This window comes from Caretta caretta, chromosome 7, assembly GCF_965140235.1.
Source record: "Caretta caretta isolate rCarCar2 chromosome 7, rCarCar1.hap1, whole genome shotgun sequence".
Lineage (NCBI taxonomy): Eukaryota > Metazoa > Chordata > Testudines > Cheloniidae > Caretta > Caretta caretta.
The window spans coordinates 558593-576538 of record NC_134212.1 but is presented as its reverse complement, the minus strand read 5'-3'; the positions used below and the strand labels follow the sequence as shown (position 1 = coordinate 576538).

The window sequence follows — 17946 nt, the reverse complement described above, 5'->3', positions numbered from 1 at the left end:
CCCCCCAAAACAGTCTCTCCCCCTACATACACACAACACACTCCCTGTCACACTCCAGCGGCCCCTGTTTGAAAAGCACAATGCAGCCACTTGCACACTGGGATAGCTACCATACTGCATTGCTCTCTGCGGCATTGCAAGAGCTGCTAACTTGGCCATGCCAGTGCGCTTGCAGCTGACAGTGTGAACACACAGCAGCACTTTCCCTGCTGCGGTCTCCAACGGCTGGTTTAACTCCTGGCACCCTACATCTGCAAGTGTAGCCATGCCCAAAGTTTTGCCTCTTTAATTAAAACCACTGTTGCATGTCCATACTAGCTCCATGTGTCGGCAGAGCACAGCCATGCTAACAGCTCTTGCATCGACACAGAGAGCAGTACATGATGGTAGCTATCCCACTGTGCAACTGGCTGCAGGGTGCTTTGGGAAGCGTTTGCAATGCCACATGGGGCAGGGACAGCATCACATGGTGCAGGTTTCTCAATCCCATCGCTCCAGGGGCATCCTGATAGATTGTCAGCTGCTTTTTCAACTCAAATGTGGGGGGAAGGGGGGAGGAGAGTGGTGTGTCTGGGGCAGGGAGACAGCAGCTGACCTATCTGTCCTGCTTCCACCCTGAGGCGGCTCAGGACAAGTCCCGTTTACAAAAGCTTTGTACAGCTGGCAGGATCCCACCCATGTGCATACTGGTTCTTCATGAGGGCTTGGCTGAACAAAAGACAAGTTGCGCACGCAGAAGAATTTTTTAACAAGGCACCTCCCCTGGTCTATCACCTTAGGGTGGGATCTGTGCACTGACGGGCAGGGGCTGAGCTGTGACAATCATGGTGCAATGCTTGTGTCTTGACTGTTCACACACCCCTTCGGGGGAGTATTCGATTGCTCTCATGACCATCTACTGGGGGGGAAGGGGGGCGGGAAAGCAAGGCAGCCATTTTTGTTGTTGCAGGTTCACGGTGCTAACTGCACCTTGTGGCTGTTACACAGAAATAACCTCCAAGGTTGAACCTGTTGACAGGTTTGGGGGCAGGGAGAAGGAGGGGCTGGTGATGCACAGGGTAGTGCCCAATGCTGTCAGGGCCTGCGTTGTTCCTGGAATTGGGTTTGGATTTTTTGACATGTGAACTAAGCCATAAAGATGTTCACCTACCCCTTTTCCGTGTTTTAGATTTCCTGCACATGGGAAACGAGTCATGCTTCCTAGGCTCAGCATGTAACATCAGCTGCACTTCCCCGCCCCGTAACTGTGGACTTTGGCTATTGCTGAACGCGGGAAGGGAAGTGAGGACAGACAGAAACGTGTTTGCAGTATCGGGGCACCAGTTATACACTATGAAGTTTCTTGTGTTGGGAATCCTGGGGGACCAGGCCTGAAAACCACTTCAGGGCATCATATGTGGGATGGAGAGGCCCCACACAAGTAAAAGAAAAGTATAATACTTATTAAACATATTACACGGAACACATAATTGAAATGTATCAACCACCAATCTTAAGAAAATTAAGGGAAGCGGGGGGGGGGGGTGGTCACCAGTTGTTGGCTGTTTGTGTTTTCTCTGCCTGCTGCACTGGCTCTGGCCAGCTAGCCCATGCAGCCGGCTCCGATTGAGCTGCCCAAGACGACCGCAGTCTCAGGTCCGTAGGGAAGACGTGCACCAGGTTTATTGCTGACAAAGCTCGGTAGTAGCATGCGGCCGACTCTACGGGGCCACTAATACATGTAGGTTCGTGACAATGGACGCAGCCCTGTGAACAACGGGACTTTTCATTCCCCCCTCAGCTGGACAAACACCTCCCGTGATCTTCTTTATACACTAGCACAAGCTACGTATCACCCCTCTGACGTGGCTAGTTACCACCCTGCACCTCGTACAAGTTGCTTCCATGAAAACATCTCTGTCCATCAGGCTGACCGTATCCTGAAGGCTGGTCAGTGTGTCCCTGTGCCATCTTCATGGAGTGTGTTTACATCATAACCCCACTCTTCCAGCACTATGCCCCAGGAATGCGTTTACGTGAATACCTACTGCCTATGAATGCTTGTGTTTTTGCAGTGGCAGCCTTGTTCTTGCCAAGTTCATGTATTGGACAGCAAATGTTCAAGGAGGCCTCTGCTTTAACAGGGCAGGGCCTAACTCTTGCTAACTCTGCTCTTGATTGGCAGGTCTTGACTCTGCTTAGGCCTTAGTATCACCAGGCCTCATGTCTCAAGCTCTCTTTTTCTACTACAGGGGTGTAGGACTCCCACAGATGGTCACTAAGGGAGGAGCCCTTGTGTGGGGTTTTGGTGGCACTGGAGGGTGAGGTCCCAGGAGTCTTGCAGGCTCCCTGTTCTCCTCTCGGTCACGTGGAAGGGACAGTCCTTGAAATAGGATCCTGCAGCTCAGCAGCACCCTGAGCAGCAGCCGGGATACGCTAATTGGTTCAGTGGCCTCAGCAGCAGGTTGCTGCTCAAAGGGATGGACAGGAGACACCAGGAGGAGGTTGAATTCATTTGGCCACTGGTTCTATGAGCCTCTCTATTAGGGAGAGCTCCCAATTGCATGTCTCCTGTGGCTTGAGCAAATTCATCAGTGTCTCTTCCAGCTGAAAGAAAAGGAGTACTTGTGGCACCTTAAGTGAGCTGTAGCTCACGAAAGCTCATGCTCAAATAAATTGGTTAGTCTCTAAGGTGCCACAAGTACTCCTTTTCTTTTTGCGAATACAGACTAACACGGCTGTTCCTCTGAAATCTTCCAGCTGAGGAGCCTGATCCTCCTGTGCCCTGAGAAATTCAACCGGCTCCTGTCCGTCCTCTGAGCAGCTATACCAGGGTCCTTCTCCCTCTGCATCTGCGTGCTGCTCCAGCCCTGCTCGTGAAATGGTTTCCCTCTCAGGAAACGAAGATCCTGCCAGTGCAAAGAAAAGGTACAATTATATTTTTTCTCCCCTCTTTGGAAGAAGCTGAGAAATCCTCCCATACAATAAAACTGATATAAAAGGCCACAATTTTGATATTTTTCAGCATTCCAGGAATGTCATGGTTAGACTATCCTTGGTTCTCAGCCAACTTTTGAAGCCCATGAGGAAGGATCAGAAGCTATTAATGGCTACTAATGCTTTTAAACATTCATAGAGCCTCAAGGGGTTGGTGGCAAGCTCTTTCCAGGGGCTAAGTTACCAGTTTGCAATTTCTTCTTTAAAGGCTGCCCACCCTTTGGAGAACACGGTGGTTTTCAAGGTACCAGGACTGAAAAGGGAAGTGGCTGTGGCTTTCCAGTCCTGTGGAGGGGATGGTTCTGCTAATGATCACCCCTCTACATATTATTGAATGGAGGGGTTTGGTCAGCTATGAAGGTGGACCAAGCAGATTTGAACTGCCATTTAACCTTAAGATGCAGCTGGAGTTTCTGCTACACTAGAAATTTGCTAAAATATGTTTAAAGGGCTGGGAGGCAATTTGGCTGAAAATTGACTATATTCTCAGCTAGCGTAGAGTGTCTGCGCAAAGGGAGATGTGAATCATGAACACCGCTCCCCACTGTCCTTTGCATCTCTGGAAAATCCTGCCCCTATGCCTGCCTAACAGGGAAAAAGACAACTGAACTTTATTTGCGTCCCTGAAGTTTCATATCAGCACCACAAGCCGCTTGCCTCTCCACTGCAAAGGACACCACACTGTGTTTATCCAGCAGTCAGACTGGATCCTTCCCCCACCCTATTTCCCCTAGCTTGTGCAGCACAGCTTGGTGGAAGGAGAGGCCAGACACCAGGGACAAGGGTGGTAAAAAAAAAACCCTGTACTCTTCCAAGAGAGAAAGGACTGCTGTGCCTAACTTATCCTCAGACAACCAAAGTGTTCTACAACTGGTGTTCTTTTCCCTTCCCTCCCTCTCCCTCCACCTCCCACCCTTATCCGTGCAGCTCCCATCTGAAAGGGGACAGTAAGATGAGCGGATGGGGAGAAGCACTGAAACTGTGTAATCTTCTAAGGGACAGAAGAAAGCTGTTACTAACTTTAGACAACCAACTATACGTTTTCTACAACTGTCCCATCCCCAAATGGGATCTTTCTAACATGCCTCTCCCTTCTCCCAGTCCATGTAGCCATGGGCCCATCGCTGCCTGAATGCTGGCCAAGAAACGCAGACACAAGGGCACAGTGATGTTTTGCTAATCTGCTTTTAAGAAATAGCTTTAGCCAAATGTGTAACAGTGGTTCATCGGAAATCAATAAAACAATTGATTTATAACCATCTCTTGCTCGGGGCCCATTTCAGGGTGGAGCAGAGCTGGGGGGTAAGTTGGAGAAGTTTGGTAAGGAGATGGGGCATGACAATGCCTTGGCTTCAGCAGTGCAGTTCAATCTCTCAGAGGCAGAGCAATGCATGGCATCTTATCCAGGGAAGATAAGCACAGAACTTCAAATGACCAGGCTCTTAAAATCAGGAATTTAGCACCAGAGCAAGAGATGACAGTTGTCAGGGAGGGTGGGGATCCATTTTAACTTACCAGCCTCAAGTTCTGGTCACTGCTGTGGCTTGGGATTCTCCTCAGGTTCAGGAGAGGGGGAGGTAGGGGGGCTTCTTCCACCAGCTCCTCCAGTTAGAGGTGCGGAAACACATGCTCCTTGTCCTGCAGGACATCCGCCGTGGTACCTGCTGCCTTCTCTCCCTGGCCCTCATCAGCATCCCATTGGACAATGAGGCCAGTAGGGTTGATGAGGGACTTGTGAGCCACTTCAGGCTTTGTACAGGGAGCCCTGGAGAGCACCTGGTCCAGTACAGTGCAGAAGGGGCATGCACAATGAGCCCTCATGAAGTCACTGCTGGAGTCTTTGGCCCTCCTCTACAGAAGCCTCAAGTGCTTGATGGGCCAGAGCCAACCGAACACCTGCCTGCTCCAGCCTCCATGAAACTTGGCAGTACAGGAGTTCCTGCTGCTCCAGAACAAGTTGTGGAGGATGGTGTAATCCCACCCCACACTGATCAGCACCTGGGTGTGGTCAGCAGGCCAGGCAGCTGCTGTTGGAGCAGGATCCATTGTCACCTGCACAATGTGTAAAGAGTGCTGTCAGCTCAGCTTGCTACGGCTTGTGACAACAGGGAGACAGGTACCTTTGTAGACTGGGTAAGGGTCAGGAAGAAAAGGGTTCAGTGCGTTATGGGAATGGGGGTGGAGGACTGCAGATGCTCTAGACTAGGTACCCTAACCCCCATCCACACTGCCATGGGGCTGTGCCACGGCCCAAGGTCTGTACTCCCTCACACCCCTCATGCACGCTAGCTTACCTGCCTTCACACACGTGCTTCTGGGATTTAGAGATGGACCACAGGGGGGTTAGGGCACAACCACATGCATGGACAAGTGAACAGTCACTAGTATAGACGCACCCTATGTGTGACCTACTCTCTGTTCCTAGATATATAACCTTGCATTTAGCTGTATTACATTGTATCTTTTGTTTAAATTAGTCCATCTTACCAAGCAATCCTGGCTGGTCTGTATAACTGACCGGTTCCCATCATTTACCATACTATTAATTTGTTTTTACCAGCAATAATTTTATATTTTCTTCCAGATTGTTAATAAAGATATTGAATTGCACGGGGCCAGGAACAGATCCCCATAGGACTTAACTAGAAACAATCCCTCCCTAAGTTAGCAGCAACACCATCCAAAAAAACCAACCCACCATACCAAAATGTCCCAAAGGCCTCAAGTCTTTCAGACAACTAACCAAATCTGACTGGAAGGCAGGTATAGCTATGGAAAAGGTATCCAGAATTATAACATTCAAAAACCAGTTGGAAAACACTTCAGTCTCTCTGGTCACTCGATTACAGACCTAAAAGTGGCTATTCTTCAACAAAAAAACTTCAAAAACAGACTCCAACGAGAGACTGCTGAATTGGAAGTAATTTGCAAACTGGATACAATTAATTTAGGCTTGAATAGAGACTGGGAGCGGTTTACACAAAGTAAAACTATTTCCCCTTGTTTATTCCTCCCCGCCCCACTGTTCCTCAGACATTCTTGTCAACTGCTGGAAATGGCCCACCTTCATTATCACTACAAAAAGTTCCCCAGCCCCCGCCCTGCTCTCCTGCTGGTAATAGCTCACCTTAAGTGATCACTCTGGTTACAGTGTGTCTGGTCACACCCATTGTTTCATGTTCTCTGTGTATATAAATCTCCTCACTGTATTTTCCACTGAATGCATCTGATGAAGTGAGCTGTAGCTCACGAAAGCTTATGCTCAAATAAATTTGTTAGTCTCTAAGGTGCCACAAGTCCTCCTTTTCTTTTTGAAGATACAGACTAACACGGCTGCTCCTCTGAAACGTATCCATTAGGAACCAGCAAGGAACTAGATGGCTCATGAGGTGCATTCCCCTGCAGGAAGTTCCTTTACCTCCTGCTGAGTTGGAGGAACTGGCTGCAACGTTCAGAGGTGTGACACAGAACAGCTAGTAGGCGCTTGGCTTGTGCTCTACCCTGCTATCACACTCTGCCTCAAGGGTAAAAAAACAACAACAACAGAAAAACAAAAGTAGGGGATTTTTGCCAGTCTTGTGCTCAAGAGCCAGGAGTGAGAATCCCAAACAGATGGTATCTTTAAAGGATGAAGTTACTGTAAAGTCAGAATCAAGAAAGCAGTAAGGGAGAAAAAAAAAATCTAACTCCCCTATCCTGGGGCCACACACCACTATCCTAGAGAAAGGTTTTCCTCATATCCCTTTCAATAAAACAAGTATTTAGAACCTTGATCACCTATGACCTTCCTGTTCATAGCTAAACTATGAGTGACCCATCCAAGGTAAACTTTTGTTTTGTGAGATATGAAGTCTGGTCAAAGGCTTTTTAAATGAAAAGGCCAACTGGGAGAAGGCAGCTGAAGACTCAGACTTCTGAACTGTGTAATGGAATGATGCTGTGCAGCTTGGCCAGGGAGACTGGTCTCTTGTTTTGACACCCCGTAATGTGATAATCTCACTGGCCACTTCGAGAGTGCATAGGGTGTATGCACAGATGTTGAAAAGATTTTTTTTCAATATCCAGGAAGAACTGGATCTATGTAAAGAACCAGAATCTCAGCTCTTAGAGCTTGATAATTTCCAACAGCAGATTTACATAATAAAAGTTGTAAAGTGGAAAGTGATTAATTCTCTTCATTGAAAGTTATTGTGTCTTCCAGAAAATGTTAAATTGACTTTTTGCTTATCTTGTGAGCATTTCATTTCATTTTTTAAAAAAATTCTACTGCGTATCACAATACAATGCCAACTCAAGGCAACCCCTCTTCGGATCAGTATACATCATTAGCTGCCATGGGCTGATGAAATAGTGGGTGGCTAACTACAGGGAATCTCATGATTCCAGGGAAGCAACTCAGGAATCCCTGGGAAAATTCAATTCCAAGGCACATGTAATCTCACTAGGGATTTGAATTTTACTCAGTATTCCAGCTGAGCTGACAAATGAGCAGGTTGTGTGACTTGCCCACGATAATAACCCAAATCAGAATTCAAGATTTGTTCTACAACTACCAGATCTCCTTTACTGATACATGCAGTTTTCTCCTTGCCTCAAGACCTCTGCAATGCTTTACATACCTGGGTTACGGAGAGGGGGGCAAAGCAGGGCAGAGATGCATAAAATACCTGGCCGTATGTCTGTTCTCAGGGCGAGGACATTAAAGCCGCTAAAAAATGGGAAGGGAAATTCCAAAAGGTTGATTTTCAAGTTAAGTATTTTTATTATCAAAATTATTACATCTCTTGTGAAAGTTCAAATGTTACAGCATGGTGTAAAAACCCCACTAGAGTCAGAAGCTGCAGCCCCCACCTTTCCAAGAGCTTTCTAGGGTGCCTCCCTTCTGCACCCTGCACATGCTGAGGTGCTGGAACCTCTGCATGCTGCTCCCAACCCCCAAATCCACTGCTGCCACTAGGCAGGGCAGAGCCTGCCTGCCCCATGCTGCACACAGCATGAAATGGGAGACTACACACCCAGGTCTAAACTGAGTGAAGTTTACACCTATTTTATACAGTATACAGAGACACCCGTGTTCCAGGTGACAAGTTCCATCCCCAACACACACTCAGCCAGACTGTTGGAGAAAGTTACTTTGTTTTAATATTTTAAAAGTCTCCCCTACCTTGAACAAACACCTGATTTCAGTTGTGAAGTAGAGAACTTGTAACAGCCCTAAAAAAGGAAGAAGACTGTGCATTTGAAAGACAGGGAGACAGACTCACAGCATTATCTCATCCAAGAGAATAAGGAGAAGGCCCACTGCAGCACCAGGGACTCTACCTGCTGTATATTAGCTAACCTAATATGGTTATAACTGAATATAAAATTAGATAAATAAAAACACGCCAGATATTACAGTAAACAAGTGAGAAAGAAGCTGGCAATGGTATGGAGCTGAACTGGCAGCGCACCCCCTTTGGGCTGGCTTTGGCGCCACCCTGTGCATGTGACCCCAGGTGGGAGGAACCCCAAGGCTCACACTCACTGTGCGTGACACTTTACACCTACGGCACTCAGCTTACCGAGGCCCGGAGTCCCCACCAGCCACGCACTCTGGGGGACACACTCCACTGCCCACCACAGACCCCGGACGAACACGACACATTTGGGCAGCCCCACCCAGCGTCACACAGTGACCGTGTTCATGGAAACCTTCCCCTTGATGATGCACTGCAGCATACGACCCCAATTCAGTTTCCCAGCTAGTGACAAACATTCACAGATCCCCATTAGTGACCGTCACAGGAACTGCCCCCGTCTAGTTACATCCTACAGAGCCCCCCACACCCTCGCTGTCTCCTAGTCCCAGGGCCAAGTGACCAGTTCTTGGAGTCTGTCACAATGGAAATGGGTCTGGTTGTGGGGGTCACAGCCCAGGCCCAAAGGTGGTGCATGCACTGGTCTGTTGTGACTGGAATGATCGTAACGGATGAAAACCCCCCAGATGCACTGAGAACCTGACCTGCAAGGGAGTTTGGGGATTGGAGTTTAACTTCCCCCAGAATTTTCTTTAAATTGTCTTCATACTTAAAAAGATGTCCTTACTGCACAAGTGACTACAGCTATGGGCATGGACAGGAGACAGAGGCTGCATTGCAGTCATTGCACTTAGAACCATTTGCTTTTCTACAATGTATCCAGCTTTGCTAGTCTCTGCCTCAGAGAAATTTGCATCCTCCAAGGGCAGAGGCTGCCTCTGCTCATAAATCTCACTCATTTACTCCAGACTCCAGCATCTGACCCCCTGGGCCCCCAGCATCGGGTGCAAGCTCCCAGCATTGGCCCAGAAGCCACTTCCAGAGGCAGCTGGAAGGAGTTATGGGCAATTCGGTCCTCCTTGGATCCAGGCATCCCTAGGAAAGTCCTGTCTGAGTCTTTACTCCTGGACCTTGAAGCTGCTGCAGTCTATACTGATGGACACTGCCTCCCGCATGGTGTGGATAGTGCTGTGAACTGGAAACCCCTGGCCCTCTGGAGCTCTGGTGGAGAGCAGGCTGCCCAGAATTAGACAGGCTGATAGTCCGCAAGTCTGACTGCAATGATCTGGAACTCTGGGGAGCGGAGCTGGAACCTGATGCTCCTGTGCAAGGCTGAGAAACCGACCCCAAGGACACTGAGTCTGCAGCAACCTGCTGTGCTGGACTGGCAGCAGCAGACTGACTCTTCTTCAGAAGGTTGCTGTTAATGCTACTTCCAGAGTGCTGCTGGCTGCCGTAATACCCAGAATTCCCTGCAAAGAGAGCTGGGGAGTCCGTGGGAACCGAATGGGCAGGACTGGAATAGGAGGTGGAGGAAAGGGAAGCTTCCGACGAGCCCTGAGCGGGGTTGTGTCCTGTTCTTGGTGGAGCTGCTCGGTAGCTGTATCCAGGAGATGGAGTAGAGTGTCCTCTGTAGGGGGAGGAACTCTGCTGAAGGAGGGCCTGGGACTCTGCTCGGGGGCTGTCAGACTGCAGGAGCTGGAGAAGGGAGGGAAGAAGAGAAAATGTCACAGCACAAAGATTTCCTCCTCTCTCTACTAACCCCCACTTAGCAACACTGTCTGCTGTTCAAACAACCTGATCAGCTGCTGACAATGAACTGCAGGTTCTAATGCTTGCTTGTGACTAGAAATCAATGATGAATCTTACCTGGTAGCTGTATCTAGAAGGGCTGTAAACTGCTGGTCCTTTGAGTGCAGAACTGAGAACTTCTGGGGTGTCTCCCTCAGCAGTACCTAGAAGACACAGCACAGTCAAGCCTTAAACTTCACTTCCTGGACCAGGGCCACAACTGTTCTCTCCTAAGCTCATCTGTGTGCACTCCCGTTATCTTGTTCCACAGTCCTGCTGCAGGTAAGGCAGGAGCACCACCCAGCACCTCAAGTCATTGGGGCCTTTGAAGCCAAAAGAAGTTAACTAACAGCAATCTGGAGAATCCCAACACCACACAAGAGCCACCAGTGTGAGTAAAGAACAGTCATTTACCCGCCAGTAACTGGTTCTTCAAGACTCTGTAGTTGGCATGGAGCACACTGTAGGGGAGCATGAGCCGCAAGTGCACAAGATCTTTTCACTTTTTCACAGTCGTATCTGTTGGGGCTGCGCCTGTGCTCTGAGCCTCCCGGTGCTTCTGCACGAGGGCACGAAGGGTGGCGCAGCACAACCCTCCCTCAGGTCCCTCACAGTTCAAACCTTTGAAGCTGAGGACTCCGAAAGACTGGGCTGGAGGGCAGGCTGTGGGATCCACAGGGACTACAACATCCTGTAGAACCACATTTACTGTAGGGGAAATAAACGGTCTTCGAGTCTGTGTTGAAGCGGATCCCGCTGGAGGTGACTGGCAAGCAGTATCCCTTCTAGGCAGTGAGACGGAGGTGTGCCAGCCACATCAGTCAAATACCAGTTGGAATACTGCTCTTCTGAACCCGGCATCAGACTAGCCACCATATCCAAGGCATCGTGCTTGACAAAACTGAGTGGGGCGCTCCACAGATCTTACACAGATCTCCAGATCTCACACACTGGCAAGTTTCTGAAGCAGGCGGAAGACCCTGTCTCTGCCTTGGGGCAGAGCATGCCCTAACATTTGGAGGGAAAGCCCACTAGCCAGCTGATGCCAAGTGGACATACTGCAATCTCGGAAAGGTTGCTGAGGCTCCTCCATCCCTCTGACCACTAGTCCATGCTGCTCATCCGTGTGGGCATGAATACTGCCAGGTATGACCCTGGGCAGATCAGCAGTGACTACAGGGCTGTGGGAATGCAGGTGGTGGTGGTGGTCTGTCCTCCTGGTTGAGGGTATGGTCCCAGGCAGGGAAATGCACATCCTGGAGACGAATGGATGGCTGCACAGATGGTGTCAGCAGGAGGGCCTTGACTTCCTTGACCACTGGGTGCTGTTCTGGGAAGGAGGTCTGCTGCGAAGAGACGGGGTTTACCTGACCAAGAAGTGGAAGAACATTTTCATGCACCGACTTGCCAACCTAGCAAGGAGGGCTTTAAACTAGGTTCAAAGAGGGCAGGTGACAAAAGCCCACAGGTAAGCATAAAAAAGGCAATCTTAATAGAAGACTAGATGTTGCTGTGTCGGTGAAGACATGGAAAATTAAAATAGGGTCATAGGAGCAACAAACAGCGGGGGAATCTGCTCAACATCTTAGATGTCTTTACACAAATGCAATGAGTGTGGAGAATAAACAGGAAGAACTGGAAGTACTAGCAGATAAGAAATTATGATAATTAGCACCACAGACACTTGGTGGGACAAGTCTCATACTGGAATACTGGCATGGAGGGTCACAACTTGTTCATGAAAGAGAGGCAAGATAAAAAGGGAGGTGGTGTATTATGTATCAACAATATATAGACTTGTTCTGAGGTCTAGAAGGAGATGAGACGCAGACTGGTTGAAAGACTCTGGGTAAAGATAAAAAAGGGAAAATAGGGATGATGTCAAGGCAAGGGTTCTACTATAGGCAAATCACAAAGTGGCGGGGGGTGAGGCATTTCTAAAACAAACATGAGAAATATCAAAAACACAAGAGTTAGTAGTAATTAGGGACAAACCAACCAGTCATCTGTTGGAAAAGTAACATGGCAAAACACAAAATTTCCAATAATTTATTGGACTGTATTGGGGACAACTTCTCATTGCAGAAGGTGGAAGAACTAACCAGGGGGACAGCCATTTTAGACTCGATCCTGACCAACAGAGAAACTGATTGCCAATTTGAAGGTGGAAGGCAATTTGGGTGAATGTGATCATGAAATGACAGATTTAGTTACTTTAAGTCAGAAAGGACTAAAAGCAGTAGAATAAGGACAATGGACTTTGAAAAACAGACTTTAATAAACTCAGAGAACTGGTAGGTCAGGGCTCATGGGAATAAAGGAGTTCAGGGGAGCTGGCAGTTCCTCAAAGAGACAATATTAAACATACAATTACAAGCTATCCTGATGTAAAGGAAAAAGTACATCAGGAGCAAGAGAAAGATGAAGGAAAAAGTAGGTCCTCTACTTAGTGAGGAAGGAGAGCTAATAATTGATGACATCAAAGAAGGATGAGGTATTTAATGCCTATTTTGCTTCAGTCTTCACTAAAAAGGTTAATGGTGACCAGAGACTCAACACAATTAATATAACAAGGGGAAAGGAATGCAAGCCAAAATAGGGTGGTACTACATTAAGGAATATTTAGATAAGTTAGATGTATTTAAGTTGACAGGCCTGAAGAAATTCATCCAAGGGTACTTAAGGAACTAGCTGAAGCAATCTTTGGAACTGTTAGCAATTATCTTTGAGAATGAAGGATGGGAGAGATCCCCGAGGACTGGAGATGGGCAAACATTACCTATTTTTACAAAAGGGAACAAAGACAACCCAGGAAATTATAGACTGGTCAGCTTAAATATGATACCTGGAAAAATAGTGGGACAAATTATTAACCAATTTATTTAATAGAATAATAGCATATCAGGGTTGGAAGGGACTTCAGGAGGTCACCTAGTCCCACCCCCTGCTCAAAGCAGGACCAACCGCCAACTAAATCATCCCAGCCAGGGCTTTGTCAAGCCGGGCCTTAAAAACCTCAAAGGAAGGAGATTCCACCACCTCCCTAGGTAACGCATTCCAGTGTTTCACCTCCCTCCTAGTGAAAAAGTTTTTCCTAATATCCAACCTAAACCTCCCCCACTGCAACTTGAGACCATTGCTCCTTGTTCTGTCATCTGCTACCACTGAGAACAGTTTAGATCCATCCTCTTTGGAACCCCCTTTCAGGTAGTTGAAAGCAGCTATCAAATCCCCCCTCCTTCTTCTCTTCCGCAGACTAAACAATCCCAGTTCCCTCAGCCTCTCCTCATAAGTCATGTGCTCCAGTCCCCTAATCATTTTTGTTGCCCTCCGCTGGACTCTTTCCAATTTTTCCACATCCTTCTTGTAGTGTGGGGCCCAAAACTGGACACAGTACTCCAGAGGAAGCCTCACCAATGCCGAACAGAGGGGAACGATCACGTCCCTCGATCTGCTGGCAACTCTCCTACTTATACAGCCCAAAATGCCATTAGCCTTCTTGGCAACAAGGGAACACTGCTGACTCATATCCAGCTTCTCGTCCACTGTAACCCCTAGGTCCTTTTCCGCAGAACTGCTGCCTAGCCATTCGGTCCCTAGTCTGTAGCAGTGCATGGGATTCCTCCATCCTAAGTGCAGGACTCTGCACTTCTCCTTGTTGAACCTCATCAGATTTCTTTTGGCCCAATCCTCCAATTTGTCTAGGTCCCTCTGTATCCTATCCCCACCCTCCAGTGTATCTACCTCTCCTCCCAGTTTAGTGTCATCTGCAAACTTGCTGAGGGTGCAATCCACACCATCCTCCAGATCATTAATGAAGATATTGAACAAAACGGGCCCCAGGACTGAACCTTGGGGCACTCCGCTTGATACCAACTGCCAACTAGACGTGGAGCCATTGATCACTACCTGTTGAGCCCAACGATCTAGCCAGCTTTCTGTCCACCTTATCGTCCATTCATCCAGCCCATACTTCTTTAACTTGCTGACAAGAATACTGTGGGAGACCGTATCAAAAGCTTTGCTAAAAAGTCAACTAATAACATGTCCACTGCTTTCCCCTCTTCCACAGGGGCAGTTACCTCCTCATAGAAGGCAATTAGGTTAGTCAGTCATGACTTGCCCTTGGTGAATCCATGCTGACTGTTCCTGATCATGTTCTTCTCCTTTAAGTGCTTCAAAATTGATTCCTTGAGGACCTGCTCAAGGAAAGCACCCAGAGGATAATAGGGATATAAGGACTAGCTAGCTTGGATTTGTGGAGAACAGATCATGCAAAACCAATTTAAGTTTCTTCTTTGACACAATTACTGGTCCAGTGGATAGAAGGGAAGCAGTAGATGAGCTATATCTTGATTTTAATAAGGATTTTGACACAGTCCCACATGCTAATCTCATAAGCAAAGTAGGGAAATATAGCCTAGATGACATTACTATAAGGTGGTTGCACAACATGTTGAAAGATGGTAGTAAAGAGTAGTTATCAACGGTTCACTGTCAAACTGGGAGGATGTATATCTTGTGGGGTCCTGCAGGGATCACTCTTGGGTCCTATAATAGTTCATATTTTCATTAATGACTCAGATCAGGGGTCGGCAACCTATGGCATGCGTGCCAAAGACGGCACGCGAGACCATTTTTAATGGCACGCTCCTGCCTGCCGGGGCACCAGCAGTATGCCATTAAAAATCCTGCCCTGCCCAGCCCGGCCTGGCCTGCTCTTCTCCGCCCCCCGCCCCCTCCCGCAGGGACAGGGGGCAAGGGGCAGAAGCTTGGTCCTGCCGGCTCCCCTGCCTCTTCCCATAGTGTGCTGGGTTCCTGCCCCTCCTCCTCCTCATCCCTCCCTCCCTGCTGGCCGATCAGCTGATGGCCCTCGCGAGGGGGTGGGGGAGGAGCGGGGTCAGCGTGCTTGCTGCTCCCAGCGGACGCAGAGAAGAAGCGGGGGCAGGGCCTTGGAAAAGGGGGGGTGGAAGCTGGGTATACCCCCTCCAGTCCCCTGCCGTGAGCACCCCACAACCCCAGCCCATACCCCCAGCCCTCTGCCCTGACCCCCCCTCACACACACCCAGCCCTCTGCCCTGAGCCCTGCACACCCCCCAGGCCACTGCCCTGAGCCCTGTACCCCCCTCTCACACACCCAGCCCTCTGCTTGACTCCTTCAGCCCCCCCACGACCCCAGCCCTGACTGGCACCCCCCCACACCCTATGCCCTGACACCTGCACCCCTCTCACAGGCCCCCAGTCCTCTGCCCTGACCCTTGCACCGCCCCACACCCCATACATCCCCACCCTGAGCACCAAACGGGAGCTCCTGCACCCCCCACCCCCACCTGCACCCCTCCCACCAAATGGGAGCTGCCCAGGTAAGCACTCCACACCCAAACCTCCTGCCCCAACCCTGAGCCCCCTCCCTCATTCTAGCTCCTGGCCAGACCCTACACCCCAACCTCCAGCCTGCTCCTTCACCCCCAGCCCTGTGCTCAGTGCACTCCCACCCTCAGCTCAGTGCAGAGAGAGAGGCAGAGAATGGGCCAGAACCAGGGAGAAGGTAGGTACCCACTGTATGTGGGCAGGGCCGGGACCCCAGTCTGGCAGCGGGCTGAGCGGGTCCAGCAGCTGGGAACCCGGCTGGCAGGAGCCGGGGGATGGAACCTCTGAGACGCTCAGCCCGCTGCCAGCCTGGGGCCCCGGCCGCCGGCCCCGCTCAGCCCACTGCCGGCCTAGGTGAACGGAACCCCAGACCAGCAGCGGGCTGAGTGGGCCGGCGGCATAAGATCAACATTTTAATTTAATTTTAAATGAAGCTTCTTAAACATTTTGAAAACCTTGTTTATTTTACAAAACAACAATAGTTTAGTTATATAATAGAGACTTTTATAGGGAGAGAGATCTTCTAAAAAACATTAAAATGTATTACCAGCACGTGAAACCTTAAATTAAAGTGAATAAACGAAGACTCGGCACACCACTTCTGAAAGGTTGCCAACCCCTGACTTAGATAATGGAGTGAAGAGAAGCTTACAAAATTTGCAAATGACACTAAGGTGGGAGGAGAGGCTGGCACTTTGGAGGGCAGGATTAGAATCTAAAACAACCTTGACAAATTAGAGAATTGGTCTGAATTCAAGAAGATGAAATTCAATAAAGACAAGTGCAAAGTACTTCACTTAGGAAGAGGAAAAAAAATCACATGCACAATTACAAAATGAGGACTACCTGGCTAGGCAGTAATACAGCTGAAAAGTACCTGGGAGTTACAGTGGATCACAAACTGAATGAGTCAACAATATCCTACAGTTGTGAAGAGGCTAACATTCTGGTGCGCATTAACTGGAGCAGTGTTGTATGTAAGACAAGAAGCAATTGTCCTGCCCTATTCAGCATTAGCGAGGCCTCAGCTGGAGGGCTGTGCCCAATTCTGGGCACCATACTTTAGGAAAGATGTGGACAAATTGGTGAGAGTCCAGAGGAGAGCAACAAAAACTATACAAGGTTTAGAAAACTTGTCCTATGAGGAAAGGTTAAAAAAAGTGGGCATATTTAGTCTTAAGAAAAGAAGACTGAGGGACCAACCTGATAAACCTTAAAATCTGTTAAGGGCCGTTATAAAGGAGGAGTGATCAACAGTTCTCCATAACAACAAAAGGTATTACAAGTAGTATTGGGTTTATAATCTGCTGCAAGGGAGATGTAGGTTAGATACTAGGAAAAGTTTTCTAACTATACAGGGTAGTGAACCTCTGGAATAGGCTCCCAAGGGAGGTTGTGGAATCCCTGTAACTGCAGGTTTTAAAGAACAGGTTGGACAAACACCTGTCAGAGATGGTGTAGTCCTGCCTCAGTGAAGGGGACTGGACTTGATGACTTCTCAAAATCCCTTCCAGCCCTGCATTTCTATGATCCACTTAAATTCTCTGTGATTGAGATGGCTGCCTTTCAACAAGCCAGATATAGCCACAAAGAGATGAGGAAGCATTTGGTCCTGTCCAGGTAAGAAAGCAAGACTCTGGAAATAGGCAAGAGACATCGCTTCTCAGAACTAGCTTGTCCCTGAGAAAGAAGTGTAAAGAGGTCTGGCCAGGAGGGCGTGGAGCTAGTGGACACACTGTGCTGTGATAGCTACCAGGAAGACTACCTTAGGCATAAGAAGATTTATTGAACACTCTGACAGTGGTGTGAATGGAAGCTCCATGAATTTTAGGAGGAGTAAGCTGAGACCCCATGTAGGAGTCAGGTCTCTGCCAGACAAGTAAGTATGTGGCAGGCCCTTGCGGAATCTCAATACTGTCAGATGTGACAAGACTGAGTATGACTGTATCGGAGTGTGACAAACTAACACTGTTGGAAAGTGGACTCTGACTGAATTAAATGCCAAGCCAGCCTGTTTCAGGTGAAGCATACAGTCAAGAATCTGGGGTATTGGAGCATCAACAGGTTCCAGATGATGCCGGATTTTCCATATGGAGAACCATTTTCACTTGAAGGAGTAGGTCTTCCCAACAGACTGCTCTCTGCACTGCACGAGGATTTCTTATTGAGAAAAGTCTGCCAGTGGTATGCAGCCAGCCAACTTTCAGGTCAGATTCAACTAATGTGGGTCGAGGTGCAATACTGGGCCACTGTGCTGGGATATCATGTCTGAGCAGATTGCCAGATGGATGGAAATATGCCTAGGCCAGTAGGAAGCTATCAGGAGAAGTGCGGCCTTGTGCTGTCTATGGAAATCAGGGAGATTGGGGTAAAGGCATACAGGAAGTTTGGAGCCCACTGTAGCAGGCAAGCAGTTTGTAAGAAGCTTGGACTCATGCTTCCTCTGGTGCCGAATTATGGGCACTTAGCCCTGTCCTCTGTGGTAAATAGATCTATCATGGGAGTGTCA

General features: G+C 48.6%; 1 protein-coding gene across 2 annotated transcripts in view; it reads right to left on the bottom strand.

Moving 5' to 3' along the window:
* Positions 1-7714: 7714 nt before the first annotated feature.
* Positions 7715-17946, bottom strand: part of SETD5 (SET domain containing 5) — a 163788-nt gene continuing 153556 nt past the window's right edge. For both annotated transcript variants that reach the window (XM_048859395.2, XM_048859394.2), the window contains 2 exons: positions 10146-10231; positions 7715-9974 (listed from right to left, as the gene is read on the bottom strand). In XM_048859395.2, the coding sequence (XP_048715352.2) occupies positions 9372-9974; positions 10146-10231 (689 nt within the window). In that variant the 3' untranslated portion in view covers positions 7715-9371. The remainder of the gene's footprint in view (positions 9975-10145; positions 10232-17946) is intronic.